Below are 23,859 nucleotides of genomic sequence, written 5' to 3'. Positions count from 1 at the left end.
TGTAATGTATCATAGTATGTAGTCCACTTTAATAGCCTTCCTTTGATATGCAATTCTCCAGTAAATGTATTCTGCGTATTTCAGAAAAAAGCAGCCTATTGAACATACTGGTGGAAACAGAGGTACAGAGAATTGAGGAAGAGGAACCTAACGAACAGAATGTTGGTTCTTAGAAAGATATTCAGAGTGAATGAGGGTTGGAGGGGAGTTTCCCCCCTCAATTGTCAATGGGTCTGATGGACCAGCTCTCTGTATAAAAGACAGGTCAGATCAGACCTCAGGCATAGAACCAGACCAGAGCATCAGAGACCAGAGAATCAGAGACCAGAGCATCAGAGACCAGAACATCAGAGACCAGAACATCAGTGACCAGAACATCAGAGACCAGAACATCAGTGACCATCTCAGACAACACAATCTTCAGCATCTCAACCATCTCTGAACCATGAAGACCCTGACTGCTCTACTCCTCCTGGGACTGCTCTGCTCCCTCCATACCACGTCTGCAGGTGTGTGTGTGTGTGTGTTTGTGTGTGTGTGTGTGTGTGTGTGTGTGTGTGTGTGTGTGTGTGTGTGTGTGTGTGTGTGTGTGTGTGTACAGTGTGTGTGTGTGTGTGTGTGTACAGTGTGTATATGAGTGTATAGGAAGAAGCACCATGTGTTGACCAGTGAGTGTGATCGTCCTTTGTTTCCAGCTGTCATGGGGATTGAAGCAATAACTGCCAGAAATTGCTGTGTGAAGTTCCACCCCAGGAGGCTCCCTCTTAATGCAATGGTGTCAGTTTATAAGACCTCTAGTAGCTGCCCTCGCAAAGCACTGGTGTAAGTTAACCACAATGCACACACACACACACACACACACACACACACACACACACACACACACACACACACACACACACACACACACACACACACACAGAGAGATTTCTAAAGGCATAACATGTTCTATACCGTTTGTGGACGGGTCCAAATCTGTTGCTAGGGATGCATGGTTACAACCTCCGATACATAGAGACCCTATACTTCACTGTACTGTAGTCGTGATAGTGTAGGATCACTAAGGCTGTCAGAGTTCATCAGTTAACTAAAGGTCCCTTTCTGTCATTTTAGTGCACTATTGTTATTTCATTGTGATTCATCGCATTGTCTGAAAGCATTCCAAATATACGGAAAACATTAAAAATATATCATCTATAGAGCTAAAAGGACAATGAGATGTCAAAACAAGTTGACGTTGAGGTTATTAAAGAATGTGTGTTTTATCAATTTACCAGAATGTGCTAACAGTTACTTTGGAAAAAATCAAGACGTCAATGTTCTTGTAATGCTTTTTGTATAAAAAAAATCTTAAATTACAGCTCCATTTGAGCAAATTCTGAATCTGGAACCAGGCTATATCTAGGCTAAACTGTACTAGACCAGATGGAGCATTCATATTATAGACTGGATGTCATGAGTGACAATGTGTTGTGACTCTGTTGCAGTTTCACCACAAAGAAAGGGAAGACATTTTGTGTTGACCCTTCTGAAGCCTGGGTCCAGAGTCATGTGACCAAGATTGAGAGCAGATCGACCACTGCCAAGACGACGATGATGTCATCAACCACCGCCACCACCAGCTAACTGCCATAACTGTCAGATCTGTCAAGAAAATAGAATATCATATTTTTGTTGTACATAGAATAATATTATTTTATTCTTATTTATTGACCATAGTGTAAATAGTGTAAAGTTACTATTTATTTTGAAATTATTATTTTTTGTCAACAAATTCATATGTTTGTTTCAGCAATAAAGCTAAATACTTTCCACATTTTAATAACTAAGTTAATTGTGTTCTTATTGTGGTACTCATACTTTGATTTAGAAAAAGCTTCACATTTGTGAGGGAGAGTTTTTCACAACTACTTGAGGCATGGAGCCAGTTACATGGACAGATATCAACTATTTCCATAAACTAGCAACCAGCAGATTCAGCATTTTGGTTGTTTCTTATTTCAGAAAACAATTCATGTGTTACATTTACATTTTAGTCATTCAGCAGACGCTCTTATCCAGAGCGACTTACAGGAGCAATTAGGGTTAAGTGCCCTTGCTCAAGGGCACATCGACAGATTTTTCACCTAGTCGGCTCGGAGGATTAGAACCAGCGACCTTTCGGTTACTGGCACAACGCTCTTAACCACTAAGCTACCTGCCGCCCCTGTTACAACTCACAGAACTGCATAGAACTCTGCTTCCGAGAGAACAGAGGTCAACAGTCAGCAACACAGAAACAGAATAAACTGTTCAACTCAGTGAAAAAACGTGATTGTCCTGTTTTTTTTTATTTATTACATTTTACACACTATGGAGGTCGAAATAACACTCTGAAATTGTGATAATGCCCTTTTTAGAGTAAGCTTTTTATAGAAGAAAAAAAGTGCCTCGAATTTCAGTCTGTTCAGGTGGGATGGAGTTATTGGCCCACAGCATGACATCACAATCTGATCTGATTATTATGACCAATGACCAGTCGTCTTTTATTTGCATATGTATCCTACTTTGAAGGGGTTAAGCAGGGTAGGCTGTAGAGTCTAGACGAGGGTTCTTCAATTCCGGTCCTGGAGGGCCGAAACACCTCTGTTTTTCATCCTCTCCTTCTTAATCAGGGGCTAATTCAGACCTGGGACACCAGGTGAGTGCAATTAACTACCAGGTAGAAATAAAAACAAGAAGTGTTTCGGCCCTCCAGGACCGGAATGGAAGAACCCTGATCTAGAGGATCCTATCCACCACTGTATTACAATGTGTATCGGCACAGCCACACAATCAGACTGAGCATTTCAATGGCAAAAAGGAGGCTCGGGAAAATAAATGGTAAAAAATATATATTTCAAGTTATTTTCATGAAATAAACACACAGTGATTTATTAGACATAATGTTATTTAAACGTTGAATTAAAAAGACTGGGGGCATTACTGAAGGGCTTTCTGAGGAGTTTAACCACAGGACCTTACAGTGCCTTCTGAAAGTTTTCAGACCCCTTGACTTTTTACACATTTTGTTACGTTACAGCCTTATTCTAAAATTGATTAAATTGTTTTTTTTTTCTCCTCATCAATCTACACACAATTCCCCTTAATGACAAAGCAAGAAAAAGGTTTTTAGAAATGTTTAGTAATTTATTACAAATAAAAAACTGAAATATCACATATACATAAGTATTCAGACCCTTTACTCAGTACTTTGTTGAAGCACCTTTGGCAGTGATTACAGCATCGAGTCTTCTTGGGTATGACGCTACAAGCTTGGCACACCTGTATTTGGGGAGTTTCTCCCATTCTTCTCTGCAGATCCTCTCAAGCTCTGTCAGGTTGGATGGGGAGCGTTGCTGCACAGCTATTTTCAGGTCCTCCAGAGATGTTCAATCAGGTTTAAGTCCGGGCTCTGGCTGGGCCACTCAAGGAATTCAGAGACTTGTCCCGAAGCCCCTCCTGTGTTGTCTTGGCTGTGTGCTTAGGGTCGTTGTCCTGTTGGAAGGTGAACCTTTGCCCCAGTCTGAGGTCCTGAGCGCTCTGGAGCAGGTTATCATGAAGGATCTCTCTGTACTTTGCTCCATTCATCTTTGCCTCGATCCTGACTAGTCTCCCAGTCCCTGCCGCTGAAAAACATCCCCACAGCATGATGCTGCCACCACCATGCTTCAATCTTGGTTTCATCAGACCAGAGAATCTTGTTTCTCATGGTCTGAGAGTCTTTAGGTGTCTTTTAGCAAACTCCAAATGCCTTTTGCTGAGGAGTGGCTTCCGTCTGGCCACTCTACCATAAAGGCCTGATTGGTGGAGTGCTGCAGAGATGGTTGTCCTTCTGGAAGGTTCTCCCATCTAGACAGAGGAACTCTAGAGCTCTGTCAGAGTGACTATCGGGTTCTTGGTCACCTCCCTGACCAAGGCCCTTCTCCCCCGATTGCTCAGTTTGGACGGGCGGCCAGCTTTAGGAAGAGTCTTAGTGGTTCCAAACTTATTCCATTTAAGAATGATGGAGGCTACTGTGTTATTGGGGACCTTCAATGCTGCAGAAATGTGTTGGTACCCTTCCCCAGAACTGTGCATCGACACAATCCTGTCTTGCAGCTCTACGGACAATTCCTTTGAACTCATGGCTTGGTTTTTGCGCAGACATGCACTGTCAACTGTGGGACCTTATATAGACAGGTGTGTGCCTTTCCAAATCATGTACAATCAATTGAATTTACCACAGGTGGACTCCAATCAAGTTGTAGAAACATCTCAAGGATGATCAATGGAAACAGGATGCACCTGAGCTCAATTTCTAGTCTCATAGCAAAGGGTCTGAATACTTATGTAAATAAGGTATTTCTGTTTTTCGTTTGTTAATAAATGTGCAAAAAAATTCGAAAAACCTGTTTTTGATTTGTCATTATGGGGTATTGTGTGAGGATTTGTATTTATTTAATCAATTTTAGAGTAAGGCTGTAACATAACAAAATGTGGGAAAAGTCAAGGGGTCTGAATAATTTACGAAGGCACTGTATGTACATCTCAATATATTGATCTCACTATCAGGCTCTAACCGTTATAATTATACGGGGCTTATGTTAACCTCGGGGAATGTAGGCTACGTGCTCCTCACTGCTCCGTTGCCTCCGAGAGATGCCACGTGCGTAAGGACGCAGGATAGCGGCACGCACTGCGCATGGCTCGCTGGCTAGTTCATCAACGGTGCCACCGCGTCATATCTTCCAACACAGTCCGAACTTCCTCGCATGCCTCTCCGGGCGGCCCATCCACTATAGCTGCTCATATCCACCGGAAACCTTCCCGCCGCTCATTGTGGAGAGCTCTAGCAGAGCTGGGCGTCATGAATTAAAGAAAAGCCTGCGTTTACAAATCTGATCACCAAACCCCGGCTGCAAGGTAAAACACATTTATGACTACGATTATTTGAGTTTTGGTTATTGTCTTGCTCATCCTCGATTTATTATCTGATTCTAAAGATCAGATCAGAAGAAAACTACACATGTTGAGAAAACCGTTATTTTCTCGATTCATCCTTTACTGTCATTGAAAACAATATATTGACACTTATGGCTATTGACATGGCTATAATAATAACACAGTGTCATAATAACGGTTTGTTGTAGGCTACAATATAGCACAACGAGTATTTTCCCCATTACATTACGCCCATGTCAGAATAACGGAGAGATATCCTGCTAATTTGTATGCAATACACTTTGGTGGTCCAAATGGATATAAAACCTCAATACAATACACTGCAGAAGTCGCGCCTGCCGTGTGTAAATATAGGCTAAATATGTAGGCTAGACATCTATATGATTCGGATCTTTGTTCTTGTTTGAAGTCAATACTAGTCCCATATATGGGATGCCCAGAGCCCGTTCCGACCACCTAGTTTCGAATTCAGCAGCACAGAAACCCCGCCCCGACGGAGTCCTCTCTATGTTGCAGGCAGGCGGATTCAAAATCGGAGGTATACTTGCATAATCAGATAATCAGACAGGGACATTTGCGTGCTGCTGTCCATAAAGTCACTAGGCTAGTAATGGGTCCATGGAATCCAGTTAAAGCAGTGGCACAAATGTTTTTGAACTTGTTGTCACCTATTCCTGACACAAGCACTGACTTCATAAAATAGTCATAACAATCAATGGGTTATTTGTGACAGACCAAAAGCTGACCATCTTGTGTTTGCAGTGTGGTGTGGTTGGACCAGCGGTGATGGTTTTGGACCCAGGTGAGGACTGTATGGATCGGACAGATGTCCAGGGGGTCAGAGGGAGCAGCAGCACCACAGACCTGACAGGGCCAGAACCAAGACCGGATCCTCGCAAAACCACCACAAGCGACAGCACCAGACTAGAAAACACCAGACCGGATGCCCCCAAAACCACCACAACTAGAAAAGAAGAGACCAGACCTGACACTACTAAAACCATTAACACCACCACCACTAGAACAGAAGGCACCAGAGCAGACCCTCCCAAAACCACAGAAGAACCAACACCGGACCCTCCCAAAACCACCACCAGCACCTGGCTCCGTGCCAGGACGAGCAGTGTCACCAAGAGGGAGCGGCTATCCAACTCCCACAATGGACCCCAGCCTCAACCTCAGTTGTTGGGGGCCAATGTCGGCCTTACCCCCAGCCCTAGGGCCAGTGTTTGCTCCTCGACCGACTCCTCTCACCCAGACTCGCCATATGATGGACCGGCGGTCTCTCTGCGGCGGGACGTCACCGTGGCAACGGCCTCGTCTCGGAACAAGGTGGCGACCAGGCCCCCACTCCGCCGGCCCCTCAGCTTGGACGTGACGCCCCTGCGTCTCCGTGGCTCTGAGCCCGTGCTGGACCGCAGGGTCCTGCAGCCCCCCTGGCGTAGCGGTGGTGGTCCCTCCTCTGCCTCCTCTCCCCCAGCCCGCTCCCTCACCAGCCCCAGCCTGGGCCCCGGAGGCTGGATGCGCCGCAGCGAGAGCACCTGTACCGTCAACAACTCCTCAATGGGCCTCCGGGCCACCAGGGGGCGTATGCGGCCAGCCACCTCCCTTCCCCACATTGCCCGGGGGTTTGGAGGGGCCTCCACGCTGCCCTTGCCTTCCACGCCACGGGGCCCCTGTCTCCTTGTGGCCCTCAGACCCGTTAACCTAGACCAGGAGAGGCAGGCCTTCTTCCAGTCTGACTATAAATACGACCCACAGTTTGAGTACTCGACCCCGGAGCCCAGCACTGTGCTGGAGAAATACAGAGAGGGATCTGGCCTCTTCCTCACACAGGTAGGTCTCTCTGTCTGGCAAAGATATTAGATGATAGGAAGATAACCCACTCTGGGGATTTCTGCATGTTTAGTTATTATGTTCATTTTGTGGCAAATTAACTTGAAACTTGAAATGTCATTGCTTGCTCTTCATGTCCTGAAATCGTCGTTTGCTCTTCCTGGGCGTTTCTTTCTCTCTCTCTCTCTCTCTCTCTCTCTCTCTGTCTCTCTCTCTCTCTCTCTCTCTCTCTCTCTCTCTCTCTCTCTCTCTCTCTCTCTCTCTCTCTCTCTCTCTCTCTCTCTCTCTCTCTCTCTCTCTTTCTTTCTGGGTGCTTCTCTCTCTAACGCTCTCTCTCATTCCCTCCTCTGTCTCTCTGGGTTGATCTCTCTCTCTCTCTCTCTAGGCTGTTGGGATTATGGAGTGTATTCTGAGGAAGTTTGGTAACTATGAGAACTTTGAGGAGGTGACAGGAGGAAGTATTTTACCGAAGAGTAGAGTCTATGCTGCTGCACGCAAGTACCTGCAGAAGGAGAACTGTGTAGGAGAGGTGAGTGAGTAGTGTGTTTGAGGGTTGGTGTGTTATGGGTAGTGTGTTTGTGGGTTGGTGTGTTATGGGTAGTGTGTTTGTGGGTTGGTGTGTTACGTGTAATGCAGTGGAGGCTGCTGAGGGGAGGACGGCTCATAATAATGGTTGGATTGGAGTGAATGGAATGGCATCAAACCATGTGTTTGATGTATTTGATACCATTCCACCGATTCCTCTCAAGCCATTACCACGAGCCCGTCCTCCCAAATTAAGGTACCACCAACCTCCTGTGGTGTAGTGTGTTTGAAGGTTAGTGTGTTAACAAGATGTCTTTGTGTAATGATGATGATAACCTTGTCTAGAGGGTGGTGGTCTGTGTGATGATGATGATAACCTTGTCTAGAGGGTGGTGGTCTGTATGATGATGATGATAACCTTATCTAGAGGGTGGTGTGTCTGTATGATGATGATGATGATGATGATGATGGTAATGATGATGACCTCGTCTAGGTGGTGGTGTGTCTGTCTGAGGAGCTGCTGTCGCAGGCTGTGATGATGGTGGAGAGTTGTCGTCCCACTCTGACGATCAACCTGTCTGGAGCACGACAACACTGGCTGGAGGGCATGTTCAGGCATGAGATAGGTACACTACACTGACTGTACCATACAGCATGTTGTCACCGTGTGGGGGATCTGGGATGTGTTTATCACTGACGGTACCATACAGCATGTTGTCACCGTGTGGGGGATCTGGGATGTGTTTATCACTGACGGTACCATACAGCATGTTGTCACCGTGTGGGGGATCTGGGATGTGTTTATCACTGACTGTACCATACAGCATGTTGTCACTGTGTGGGGGATCTGGGATGTGTTTATCACTGACGGTACCATACAGCATGTTGTCACCGTGTGGGGGATCTGGGATGTGTTTATCACTGACGGTACCATACAGCATGTTGTCACCGTGTGGGGGATCTGGGATGTGTTTATCACTGACGGTACCATACAGCATGTTGTCACTGTGTGGGGGATCTGGGATGTGTTTATCACTGACTGTACCATACAGCATGTTGTCACCGTGTGGGGGATTTGGGTTGTGTTTATCATCCTCACAGCATCATAAATTAGTTATGAGTTATCATTTCTGAGTTCTACGCAAACACAACTCAGTATTTGTGTTGAATTTGTTCACCAGCCATGTCCACTACAGAAGCCAAGTAAGGCTAGTCTAAAATGAACCATCCTTCATCTCTCTCTCCCTATCAGGTATACACTGCCTCAATACCTTCCTGTTATTCCATCTCTCTCTCAGGCAAACATTACCTGAAATAAACCTTCTTCCAGCTCTGTCACACACAACCTTAATACAATTCCATGATTTTCATCGCTCTCTCTCTCAAACATTACCTGAAATAAATCTACTTCCATCTCTCATCTCTACACCCCCATGTTATTCCATCTCTCCCTCCCAGGAACCCACTACCTTCGGGGTGTGAACAACAACCTGCAGTCCTGGTCCACTTCCGCAGGCAGGAAGCAGTATGGCCTGAAACCGGCCAATCCCACGGAAGAGGGCCTGGCAAGCCTGCACAGTGTGTTGCTACGGAAACAGCCCTACCTGTGGCGCGCCGCTCTGCTCTACTATACGGTGTACCACGCCGCCAGGATGAGCTTCAGCCAGCTCTTCAGCCACATCGCTCAGTTCGTCCAGGATCCCGCGGTGCGCTGGGAGTACTGCCTCAGAGCCAAGAGGGGACAGACGGACACCTCGCAGCCTGGTGGGGGACAGTGTGTGTGTGAATGTTAGGGAATAGGGTGCCATTTGGGCCACGGTCTGTTTACGTCTACATTCCCCTCTTCCTCATGTCTGTCCGTTGCAGCATCACCATGGGACAGCTGTACGAGAAGGAGAAGGACGAGGACGGCTTTTTATACGTGGCGTACAGCGGAGAGAACACCTTCGGTGTCTAGACCCACCTTCATCATCATCATCATCATCAGCCTTACTTACGACAGAATACAACACCCTGGCCACACCCCACCCACCCACCACCCCAACCCTAACTCACACCCCACCCCTGGGAGAAGCCCTGGGAAACCCCCAGAGAAATGAAGTGAAATAAAGAGAATAAGAGAGTGATCAGTTGAGTGAAAAGAGTGTCACCAGTCTGTCTAATCTATTCCTGCCCATGTTGTATCAATGCTGTTTACATTCATTTATTAATATGTTTATTATTATTTTTGAAGTTATGTATAGTGGTAAAAATTGGAATGACTGTTTTGTTTGTTTGATGTTTTGTGCTTTACTTTAGTTTAGGTGCTCTGAGGTTGTTTTTTTTCATTCGCGAAATGATATTTTTGTTTGAAGTTTCACTTTCAGTTTGGCTGTTATCCTTGAAGATTTATATTTCAAACTATTTGAACGGTAAGGTAGCTGGATGACCTAACCAATAAAAAATTTGAATAATCCTTGTGTTTTTATTGACCTATACCAGCGTTCTTCCACTTCGGTCCTTGAGATTTTTGATCCAGCCCTAAAGTAACACACAGACTGTTATTACAGCATTATACCAGTTCATAAAGTAACACACAGACTGTTATTACAGCATTATACCAGTTCATAAAGTAACAGACTGTTATTACAGCATTATACCAGTTCATAAAGTAACACACAGACTGTTATTACAGCATTATACCAGTTCATAAAGTAACACACAGACTATGTTATTAAAGCATTATACCAGTTCATAAAGTAACACACAGACTGTTATTACAGCATTATACCAGTTCATAAAGTAACACACAGACTGTTATTACAGCATTATACCAGTTCATAAAGTAACACACAGACTGTTATTACAGCATTATACCAGTTCATAAAGTAACACACAGACTGTTATTACAGCATTATACCAGTTCATAAAGTAACACACAGACTATGTTATTACAGCATTATACCAGTTCATAAAGTAACACACAGACTGTTATTACAGCATTATACCAGTTCATAAAGTAACACACAGACTGTTATTACAGCATTATACCAGTTCATAAAGTAACACACAGACTGTTATTACAGCATTATACCAGTTCATAAAGTAACACACAGACTGTTATTACAGCATTATACCAGTTCATAAAGTAACACACAGACTGTTATTACAGCATTATACCAGTTCATAAAGTAACACACAGACTATGTTATTACAGCATTATACCAGTTCATAAAGTAACACACAGACTATGTTATTACAGCATTATACCAGTTCATAAAGTAACACACAGACTGTTATTACAGCATTATACCAGTTCATAAAGTAACACACAGACTATGTTATTACAGCATTATACCAGTTCATAAAGTAACACACAGACTATGTTATTACAGCATTATACCAGTTCATAAAGTAACACACAGACTGTTATTACAGCATTATACCAGTTCATAAAGTAACACACAGACTATGTTATTACAGCATTATACCAGTTCATAAAGTAACACACAGACTGTTATTACAGCATTATACCAGTTCATAAAGTAACACACAGACTATGTTATTACAGCATTATACCAGTTCATAAAGTAACACACAGACTATGCTATTACAGCATTATACCAGTTCATAAAGTAACACACAGACTGTTATTACAGCATTATACCAGTTCATAAAGTAACACACAGACTGTTATTACAGCATTATACCAGTTCATAAAGTAACACACAGACTGTTATTACAGCATTATACCAGTTCATAAAGTAACACACAGACTATGTTATTACAGCATTATACCAGTTCATAAAGTAACACACAGACTGTTATTACAGCATTATACCAGTTCATAAAGTAACACACAGACTGTTATTACAGCATTATACCAGTTCATATAGTAACACACAGACTATGTTATTACAGTATTATACCAGTTCATAAAGTAACACACAGACTGTTATTACAGCATTATACCAGTTCATAAAGTAACACACAGACTGTTATTACAGCATTATACCAGTTCATAAAGTAACACACAGACTGTTATTACAGCATTATACCAGTTCATAAAGTAACTCACAGACTGTTATTACAGCATTATACCAGTTCATAAAGTAACAAACAGACTATGTTATTACAGCATTATACCAGTTCATAAAGTAACAAACAGACTATGTTATTACAGCATTATACCAGTTCATAAAGTAACACACAGACTGTTATTACAGCATTATACCAGTTCATAAAGTAACACACAGACTGTTATTACAGCATTATACCAGTTCATAAAGTAACACACAGACTGTTATTACAGCATTATACCAGTTCATAAAGTAACACACAGACTGTTATTACAGCATTATACGAGTTCATAAAGTAACACACAGACTGTTATTACAGCATTATACCAGTTCATAAAGTAACACACAGACTGTTATTACAGCATTATACCAGTTCATAAAGTAACACACAGACTATGTTATTACAGCATTATACCAGTTCATAAAGTAACACACAGACTGTTATTACAGCATTATACCAGTTCATAAAGTAACACACAGACTGTTATTACAGCATTATACCAGTTCATAAAGTAACACACAGACTATGCTATTACAGCATTATACCAGTTCATAAAGTAACACACAGACTGTTATTACAACATTATACCAGTTCATAAAGTAACACACAGACTGTTATTACAGCATTATACCAGTTCATAAAGTAACACATAGACTGTTATTACAGCATTATACCAGTTCATTAAGTAACACACAGACTATGTTATTACAGCATTATACCAGTTCATAAAGTAACACACAGACTGTTATTACTGCATTATACCAGTTCATAAAGTAACAGACTGACTGTGTTATTACAGCATTATACCAGTTCATAAAGTAACACACAGACTGTTATTACAGCATTATACCAGTTCATAAAGTAACACACAAACTATGTTATTACAGCATTATACCAGTTCATAAAGTAACACACAGACTATGTTATTACAGCATTATACCAGTTCATAAAGTAACACACAGACTATGTTATTACAGCATTATACCAGTTCATAAAGTAACACACAGACTATGTTATTACAGCATTATACCAGTTCATAAAGTAATACACAGACTATGTTATTACAGCATTATACCAGTTCATAAAGTAACACACAGACTATGCTATTACAGCATTATACCAGTTCATAAAGTAACACACAGACTATGTTATTACAGCATTATACCAGTTCATAAAGTAACACACAGACTGTTATTACAGCATTATACCAGTTCATAAAGTAACACACAGACTGTTATTACAGCATTATACCAGTTCATAAAGTAACACACAGACTATGCTATTACAGCATTATACCAGTTCATAAAGTAACACACAGACTGTTATTACAGCATTATTCCAGTTCATAAAGTAACACACAGACTGTTATTACAGCATTATACCAGTTCATAAAGTAACACACAGACTATGTTATTACAGCATTATACCAGTTCATAAAGTAACACACAGACTGTTATTACAGCATTATACCAGTTCATAAAGTAACAGACTGACTGTGTTATTACAGCATTATACCAGTTCATAAAGTAACACACAGACTGTTATTACGGCATTATACCAGTTCATAAAGTAACACACAGACTATGTTATTACAGCATTATACCAGTTCATAAAGTAACACACAGACTATGTTATTACAGCATTATACAAGTTCATAAAGTAACACACAGACTATGTTATTACAATATTATACCAGTTCATAAAGTAACACACAGACTGTTATTACAGCATTATACCAGTTCATAAAGTAACACACAGACTGTTATTACAGCATTATTCCAGTTCATAAAGTAAAACACAGACTGTTATTACAGCACTATACCAGTTCATAAAGTAACACACACACTATGTTATTACAGCATCATACCAGTTCATAAAGTAACACACAGACTGTTATTACAGCATTATACCAGTTCATAAAGTAACACACAGACTGTTATTACAGCATTATACCAGTTCCTAAAGTAACAGACAGACTGTTATTACAGCATTATACCAGTTCATAAAGTAACACACAGACTATGTTATTACAGCATTATACCAGTTCATAAAGTAACAGACTATGCTATTACAGCATTATACCAGTTCATAAAGTAACACACAGACTATGTTATTACAGCATTATACCAGTTCATAAAGTAACACACACACTGTTATTACAGCATTATACCAGTTCATAAAGTAACACACAGACTATGTTATTACAGCATTATACCAGTTCATAAAGTAACACACAGACTATGTTATTACAGCATTATACCAGTTCATAAAGTAACACACAGACTGTTATTACAGCATTATACCAGTTCATAAAGTAACACACAGACTATGCTATTACAGCATTATACCAGTTCATAAAGTAACACACAGACTGTTATTACAGCATTATACCAGTTCATAAAGTAACACACAGACTGTTATTACAGCATTATACCAGTTCATAAAGTAACACACAGACTGTTATTACAGCATTATACCAGTTCATAAAGTAACACACAGACTATGTTATTACAGCATTATACCAGTTCATAAAGTAACACACAGACTATGTTATTACAGCATTATACCAGTTCATAAAGTAACACACAGACTGTTATTACAGCATTATACCAGTTCATAAAGTAACACACAGACTGTTATTACAGCATTATACCAGTTCATAAAGTAACACACAGACTATGTTATTACAGTATTATACCAGTTCATAAAGTAACACACATACTGTTATTACAGCATTATACCAGTTCATAAAGTAACACACAGACTGTTATTACAGCATTATACCAGTTCATAAAGTAACACACAGACTATGTTATTACAGCATTATACCAGTTCATAAAGTAACACACAGACTGTTATTACAGCATTATACCAGTTCATAAAGTAACACACAGACTGTTATTACAGCATTATACCAGTTCATAAAGTAACACACAGACTATGTTATTACAGCATTATATCAGTTCATAAAGTAACACACAGACTGTTATTACAGCAAATACCAGTTCATAAAGTAACACACAGACTTTTATTATAGCATTATACCAGTTCATAAAGTAACACACAGACTATGTTATTACAGCATTATACCAGTTCATAAAGTAACAAACAGACTATGTTATTACAGCATTATACCAGTTCATAAAGTAACACACAGACTGTTATTACAGCATTATACCAGTTCATAAAGTAACACACAGACTGTTATTACAGCATTATACCAGTTCATAAAGTAACACACAGACTGTTATTACAGCATTATACCAGTTCATAAAGTAACACACAGACTGTTATTACAGCATTATACCAGTTCATAAAGTAACACACAGACTGTTATTACAGCATTATACCAGTTCATAAAGTAACACACAGACTGTTATTACAGCATTATACCAGTTCATAAAGTAACACACAGACTATGCTATTACAGCATTATACCAGTTCATAAAGTAACACACAGACTGTTATTACAACATTATACCAGTTCATAAAGTAACACACAGACTGTTATTACAGCATTATACCAGTTCATAAAGTAACACATAGACTGTTATTACAGCATTATACCAGTTCATTAAGTAACACACAGACTATGTTATTACAGCATTATACCAGTTCATAAAGTAACACACAGACTGTTATTACTGCATTATACCAGTTCATAAAGTAACAGACTGACTGTGTTATTACAGCATTATACCAGTTCATAAAGTAACACACAGACTGTTATTACAGCATTATACCAGTTCATAAAGTAACACACAAACTATGTTATTACAGCATTATACCAGTTCATAAAGTAACACACAGACTATGTTATTACAGCATTATACCAGTTCATAAAGTAACACACAGACTATGTTATTACAGCATTATACCAGTTCATAAAGTAACACACAGACTATGTTATTACAGCATTATACCAGTTCATAAAGTAATACACAGACTATGTTATTACAGCATTATACCAGTTCATAAAGTAACACACAGACTATGCTATTACAGCATTATACCAGTTCATAAAGTAACACACAGACTATGTTATTACAGCATTATACCAGTTCATAAAGTAACACACAGACTGTTATTACAGCATTATACCAGTTCATAAAGTAACACACAGACTGTTATTACAGCATTATACCAGTTCATAAAGTAACACACAGACTATGCTATTACAGCATTATACCAGTTCATAAAGTAACACACAGACTGTTATTACAGCATTATTCCAGTTCATAAAGTAACACACAGACTGTTATTACAGCATTATACCAGTTCATAAAGTAACACACAGACTATGTTATTACAGCATTATACCAGTTCATAAAGTAACACACAGACTGTTATTACAGCATTATACCAGTTCATAAAGTAACAGACTGACTGTGTTATTACAGCATTATACCAGTTCATAAAGTAACACACAGACTGTTATTACGGCATTATACCAGTTCATAAAGTAACACACAGACTATGTTATTACAGCATTATACCAGTTCATAAAGTAACACACAGACTATGTTATTACAGCATTATACAAGTTCATAAAGTAACACACAGACTATGTTATTACAATATTATACCAGTTCATAAAGTAACACACAGACTGTTATTACAGCATTATACCAGTTCATAAAGTAACACACAGACTGTTATTACAGCATTATTCCAGTTCATAAAGTAAAACACAGACTGTTATTACAGCACTATACCAGTTCATAAAGTAACACACACACTATGTTATTACAGCATCATACCAGTTCATAAAGTAACACACAGACTGTTATTACAGCATTATACCAGTTCATAAAGTAACACACAGACTGTTATTACAGCATTATACCAGTTCCTAAAGTAACAGACAGACTGTTATTACAGCATTATACCAGTTCATAAAGTAACACACAGACTATGTTATTACAGCATTATACCAGTTCATAAAGTAACAGACTATGCTATTACAGCATTATACCAGTTCATAAAGTAACACACAGACTATGTTATTACAGCATTATACCAGTTCATAAAGTAACACACACACTGTTATTACAGCATTATACCAGTTCATAAAGTAACACACAGACTATGTTATTACAGCATTATACCAGTTCATAAAGTAACACACAGACTATGTTATTACAGCATTATACCAGTTCATAAAGTAACACACAGACTGTTATTACAGCATTATACCAGTTCATAAAGTAACACATAGACTGTTATTACAGCATTATACCAGTTCATAAAGTAACAGACTGACTGTGTTATTACAGCATTATACCAGTTCATAAAGTAACACACATACTGTTATTACAGCATTATACCAGTTCATAAAGTAACACACAGACTATGTTATTACAGCATTATACCAGTTCATAAAGTAACACACAGACTGTTATTACAGCATTATACCAGTTCATAAAGTAACACACAGACTGTTATTACAGCATTATTCCAGTTCATAAAGTAACACACAGACTGTTATTACAGCATTATACCAGTTCATAAAGTAACACACACACTATGTTATTACAGCATTATACCAGTTCATAAAGTAACACACGGACTGTTATTACAGCATTATACCAGTTCATAAAGTAACACACAGACTGTTAATACAGCATTATACCAGTTCCTAAAGTAACAGACAGACTGTTATTACAGCATTATACCAGTTCATAAAGTAACACACAGACTATGTTATTACAGCATTATACCAATTCATAAAGTAACAGACTATGTTATTACAGCATTATACCAGTTCATAAAGTAACACACAGACTATGTTATTACAGCATTATACCAGTTCATAAAGTAACACACAGACTGTTATTACAGCATTATACCAGTTCATAAAGTAACACACAGACTGTTATTACAGCATTATACCAGTTCATAAAGTAACACACAGACTATGTTATTACAGCATTATACCAGTTCATAAAGTAACACACAGACTATGTTATTACAGCATTATACCAGTTCATAAAGTAACACACAGACTATGTTATTACAGCATTATACCAGTTCATAAAGTAACACACAGACTATGTTATTACAGCATTATACCAGTTCATAAAGTAACACACAGACTGTTATTACAGCATTATACCAGTTCATAAAGTAACACACAGACTGTTATTACAGCATTATACCAGTTCATAAAGTAACACACAGACTATGTTATTACAGTATTATACCAGTTCATAAAGTAACACACAGACTGTTATTACAGCATTATACCAGTTCATAAAGTAACACACAGACTGTTATTACAGCATTATACCAGTTCATAAAGTAACACACAGACTATGTTATTACAGCATTATACCAGTTCATAAAGTAACACATAGACTGTTATTACAGCATTATACCAGTTCATAAAGTAACACACAGACTGTTATTACAGCATTATACCAGTTCATAAAGTAACACACAGACTATGTTATTACAGCATTATATCAGTTCATAAAGTAACACACAGACTGTTATTACAGCAAATACCAGTTCATAAAGTAACACACATACTTTTATTATAGCATTATACCAGTTCATAAAGTAACACACAGACTATGTTATTACAGCATTATACCAGTTCATAAAGTAACAAACAGACTATGTTATTACAGCATTATACCAGTTCATAAAGTAACACACAGACTGTTATTACAGCATTATACCAGTTCATAAAGTAACACACAGACTGTTATTACAGCATTATACCAGTTCATAAAGTAACACATAGACTGTTATTACAGCATTATACCAGTTCATAAAGTAACACACAGACTGTTATTACAGCATTATACCAGTTCATAAAGTAACACACAGACTGTTATTACAGCATTATACCAGTTCATAAAGTAACACACATACTGTTATTACAGCATTATACCAGTTCATAAAGTAACACACAGACTGTTATTACAGCATTATACCAGTTCATAAAGTAACACACAGACTATGTTATTACAGCATTATACCAGTTCATAAAGTAACACACAGACTGATATTACAGCATTATACCAGTTCATAAAGTAACACACAGACTGTTATTACAGCATTATACCAGTTCATAAAGTAACACACATACTGTTATTACAGCATTATACCAGTTCATAAAGTAACACACAGACTGTTATTACAGCATTATACCAGTTCATAAAGTAACACACAGACTATGTTATTACAGCATTATACAAATTCATAAAGTAACACACAGACTGTTATTACAGCATTATACCAGTTCATAAAGTAACACACAGACTGTTATTACAGCATTATACCAGTTCATAAAGTAACACACAGACTATGCTATTAAAGCATTATACCAGTTCATAAAGTAACACACAGACTATGTTATTACAGCATTATACCAGTTCATAAAGTAACACACAGACTATGCTATTAAAGCATTATACCAGTTCATAAAGTAACACACAGACTGTTATTACAACATTATACCAGTTCATAAAGTAACACACAGACTGTTATTACAGCATTATACCAGTTCATAAAGTAACACATAGACTGTTATTACAGCATTATACCAGTTCATAAAGTAACACACAGACTATGTTATTACAGCATTATACCAGTTCATAAAGTAACACACAGACTGTTATTACTGCATTATACCAGTTCATAAAGTAACAGACTGACTGTGTTATTACAGCATTATACCAGTTCATAAAGTAACACACAGACTATGTTATTACAGCATTATACCAGTTCATAAAGTAACACACAGACTATGTTATTACAGCATTATACCAGTTCATAAAGTAACACACAGACTATGCTATTAACGCATTATACCAGTTCATAAAGTAACACAGAGACTGTTATTACAACATTATACCAGTTCATAAAGTAACACACAGACTGTTATTACAGCATTATACCAGTTCATAAAGTAACACATAGACTGTTATTACAGCATTATACCAGTTCATAAAGTAACACACAGACTATGTTATTACAGCATTATACCAGTTCATAAAGTAACACACAGACTGTTATTACTGCATTATACCAGTTCATAAAGTAACAGACTGACTGTGTTATTACAGCATTATACCAGTTCATAAAGTAACACACAGACTGTTAATACAGCATTATACCAGTTCATAAAGTAACACACAAACTATGTTATTACAGCATTATACCAGTTCATAAAGTAACACACAGACTATGTTATTACAGCATTATACCAGTTCATAAAGTAACACACAGACTATGTTATTACAGCATTATACCAGTTCATAAAGTAACACACAGACTGTTATTACAGCATTATTCCAGTTCATAAAGTAACACACATACTGTTATTACAGCATTATACCAGTTCATAAAGTAACAGACTGTTATTACAGCATTATACCAGTTCATAAAGTAACACACAGACTGTTATTACAGCATTATACCAGTTCATAAAGTAACACACAGACTATGTTATTACAGCATTATACCAGTTCATAAAGTAACACACAGACTGTTATTACAGCATTATACCAGTTCATAAAGTAACACACAGACTATGTTATTACAGCATTATACCAGTTCATAAAGTAACACACAGACTATGTTATTACAGCATTATACCAGTTCATAAAGTAACACACAGACTGTTATTACAGCATTATACCAGTTCATAAAGTAACACATAGACTGTTATTACAGCATTATACCAGTTCATATAGTAACAGACTGACTGTGTTATTACAGCATTATACCAGTTCATAAAGTAACACACATACTGTTATTACAGCATTATACCAGTTCATAAAGTAACACACAGACTATGTTATTACAGCATTATACCAGTTCATAAAGTAACACACAGACTGTTATTACAGCATTATACCAGTTCATAAAGTAACACACAGACTGTTATTACAGCATTATTCCAGTTCATAAAGTAACACACAGACTGTTATTACAGCATTATACCAGTTCATAAAGTAACACACACACTATGTTATTACAGCATTATACCAGTTCATAAAGTAACACACGGACTGTTATTACAGCATTATACCAGTTCATAAAGTAACACACAGACTGTTAATACAGCATTATACCAGTTCCTAAAGTAACAGACAGACTGTTATTACAGCATTATACCAGTTCATAAAGTAACACACAGACTATGTTATTACAGCATTATACCAATTCATAAAGTAACACACAGACTGTTATTACAGCATTATACCAGTTCATAAAGTAACACACAGACTGTTATTACAGCATTATACCAGTTCATAAAGTAACACACAGACTATGCAATTAAAGCATTATACCAGTTCATAAAGTAACACACAGACTATGTTATTACAGCATTATACCAGTTCATAAAGTAACACACAGACTATGCTATTAAAGCATTATACCAGTTCATAAAGTAACACACAGACTGTTATTACAACATTATACCAGTTCATAAAGTAACACACAGACTGTTATTACAGCATTATACCAGTTCATAAAGTAACACATAGACTGTTATTACAGCATTATACCAGTTCATAAAGTAACACACAGACTATGTTATTACAGCATTATACCAGTTCATAAAGTAACACACAGACTGTTATTACTGCATTATACCAGTTCATAAAGTAACAGACTGACTGTGTTATTACAGCATTATACCAGTTCATAAAGTAACACACAGACTATGTTATTACAGCATTATACCAGTTCATAAAGTAACACACAGACTATGTTATTACAGCATTATACCAGTTCATAAAGTAACACACAGACTATGCTATTAAAGCATTATACCAGTTCATAAAGTAACACACAGACTGTTATTACAACATTATACCAGTTCATAAAGTAACACACAGACTGTTATTACAGCATTATACCAGTTCATAAAGTAACACATAGACTGTTATTACAGCATTATACCAGTTCATAAAGTAACACACAGACTATGTTATTACAGCATTATACCAGTTCATAAAGTAACACACAGACTGTTATTACTGCATTATACCAGTTCATAAAGTAACAGACTGACTGTGTTATTACAGCATTATACCAGTTCATAAAGTAACACACAGACTGTTAATACAGCATTATACCAGTTCATAAAGTAACACACAAACTATGTTATTACATCATTATACCAGTTCATTAAGTAACACACAGACTATGTTATTACAGCATTATACCAGTTCATAAAGTAACACACAGACTATGTTATTACAGCATTATACCAGTTCATAAAGTAACACACAGACTGTTATTACAGCATTATTCTAGTTCATAAAGTAACACACAGACTGTTATTACAGCATTATACCAGTTCATAAAGTAACAGACTGTTATTACAGCATTATACCAGTTCATAAAGTAACACACAGACTATGTTATTACAGCATTATACCAGTTCATAAAGTAACACACAGACTGTTATTACAGCATTATACCAGTTCATAAAGTAACACACAGACTATGTTATTACAGCATTATACCAGTTCATAAAGTAACACACAGACTATGTTATTACAGCATTATACCAGTTAATAAAGTAACACACAGACTGTTATTACAGCATTATACCAGTTCATAAAGTAACACATAGACTGTTATTACAGCATTATACCAGTTCATAAAGTAACAGACTGACTGTGTTATTACAGCATTATACCAGTTCATAAAGTAACAAACATACTGTTATTACAGCATTATACCAGTTCATAAAGTAACACACAGACTATGTTATTACAGCATTATACCAGTTCATAAAGTAACACACAGACTGTTATTACAGCATTATACCAGTTCATAAAGTAACACACAGACTGTTATTACAGCATTATTCCAGTTCATAAAGTAACACACAGACTGTTATTACAGCATTATACCAGTTCATAAAGTAACACACACACTATGTTATTACAGCATTATACCAGTTCATAAAGTAACACACGGACTGTTATTACAGCATTATACCAGTTCATAAAGTAACACACAGACTGTTAATACAGCATTATACCAGTTCCTAAAGTAACAGACAGACTGTTATTACAGCATAATACCAGTTCATAAAGTAACACACAGACTATGTTATTACAGCATTATACCAATTCATAAAGTAACAGACTATGTTATTACAGCATTATACCAGTTCATAAAGTAACACACAGACTATGTTATTACAGCATTATACCAGTTCATAAAGTAACACACAGACTGTTATTACAGCATTATACCAGTTCATAAAGTAACACACAGACTGTTATTACAGCATTATACCAGTTCATAAAGTAACACACAGACTATGTTATTACAGCATTATACCAGTTCATAAAGTAACACACAGACTATGTTATTACAGCATTATACCAGTTCATAAAGTAACACACAGACTATGTTATTACAGCATTATACCAGTTCATAAAGTAACACACAGACTGTTATTACAGCATTATAGCAGTTCATAAAGTAACACACAGACTGCTATTACAGCATTATACCAGTTCATAAAGTAACACACAGACTGTTATTACAGCATTATACCAGTTCATAAAGTAACACACAGACTGTTATTACAGCATTATACCAGTTCATAAAGTAACACACAGACTGTTATTACAGCATTATACCAGTTCATAAAGTAACACACAGACTGTTATTACAGCATTATACCAGTTCATAAAGTAACACACAGACTGTTATTACAGCATTATACCAGTTCATAAAGTAACACACAGACTGTTATTACAGCATTATACCAGTTCATAAAGTAACACACAGACTGTTATTACAGCATTATACCAGTTCATAATAACAATGAAATGTCTTGGAAGTTAGTTCCGTTTTGCTCCTCTAGATGGGGCCAGTCAGTGTTGATGAGATCGATGAGAGGGATTTGAAAGGGCTTGTGACAGAGATAGTCCATGCACTGAGTGTACAAAACATTAGGAAAATTTCACGCTCAACAGTTTTCTGTGTGTATCGAGAATTGTCCACCACCCAAAAGGACATCCAGCCAACTTGACACAACTTGTGGGCAAGCATTGGAGTCAACATGGGCCAAGCATCCCTGTAGAACACTTTCGACACTTTGTAGAGTACACGCCCCGACGAATTGAGGCTGTTCTGAGGGCAAAAGGGTGGGTTGCAACTCAATATTAGGAAGGTGTTCCTAATGTTTTGTACACTCAATGTATATTCTCTATACATTGAGAATGCTAAAATGAATATCATAGAGAATTTTTCAGAATACTTGATTTATTTAAAGAACTGCAGATGGACAAAGTGAAAAAAACAATATATATATATATATCAGTATAGTAGAATAGTAATATATACAACCCATCAATCCATCACAATATCATCAAAGTAAATACATTAATTTAATAATATGATCCACTCTTTCACAGGATATGTTTGAAAGCTTCAACGGATTTATAACATATAAAAATATTAAATAGGTTACTGAATAGCTACATGTCA

The 23,859-nt window shown here is 37.6% G+C and overlaps 2 protein-coding genes across 2 annotated transcripts; both read left to right on the top strand.

The window, feature by feature from the left end:
* Positions 1 to 209: 209 nt before the first annotated feature.
* On the top strand, positions 210 to 1,816 carry LOC311114761 (C-C motif chemokine 4-like). Its single transcript, XM_084189995.1, has 3 exons — positions 210 to 509; positions 696 to 822; positions 1,488 to 1,816. Exons 1-3 carry the CDS (start codon positions 446 to 448, stop codon positions 1,624 to 1,626), a joined length of 330 nt encoding a protein of 109 aa, XP_084046121.1. The 5' UTR covers positions 210 to 445; the 3' UTR covers positions 1,627 to 1,816.
* Positions 1,817 to 5,748: 3,932 nt separating this feature from the next.
* LOC311114749 (microtubule-associated tyrosine carboxypeptidase 1-like) lies at positions 5,749 to 9,280 on the top strand (the record flags this gene model as incomplete). Its single annotated transcript, XM_084189986.1, has 5 exons — positions 5,749 to 6,798; positions 7,184 to 7,327; positions 7,817 to 7,949; positions 8,782 to 9,097; positions 9,190 to 9,280. 5 exons carry the CDS (start codon positions 5,749 to 5,751, stop codon positions 9,278 to 9,280), a joined length of 1,734 nt encoding a protein of 577 aa, XP_084046112.1.
* Between the last annotated feature and the right edge of the window lie 14,579 nt (positions 9,281 to 23,859).

This window comes from Coregonus lavaretus, assembly GCF_964263955.1.
Source record: "Coregonus lavaretus genome assembly, contig: HAP1_SCAFFOLD_659, whole genome shotgun sequence".
NCBI classification, from domain to species: domain Eukaryota; kingdom Metazoa; phylum Chordata; class Actinopteri; order Salmoniformes; family Salmonidae; genus Coregonus; species Coregonus lavaretus.
This window is presented reverse-complemented; position numbering and strand designations above follow the sequence as displayed.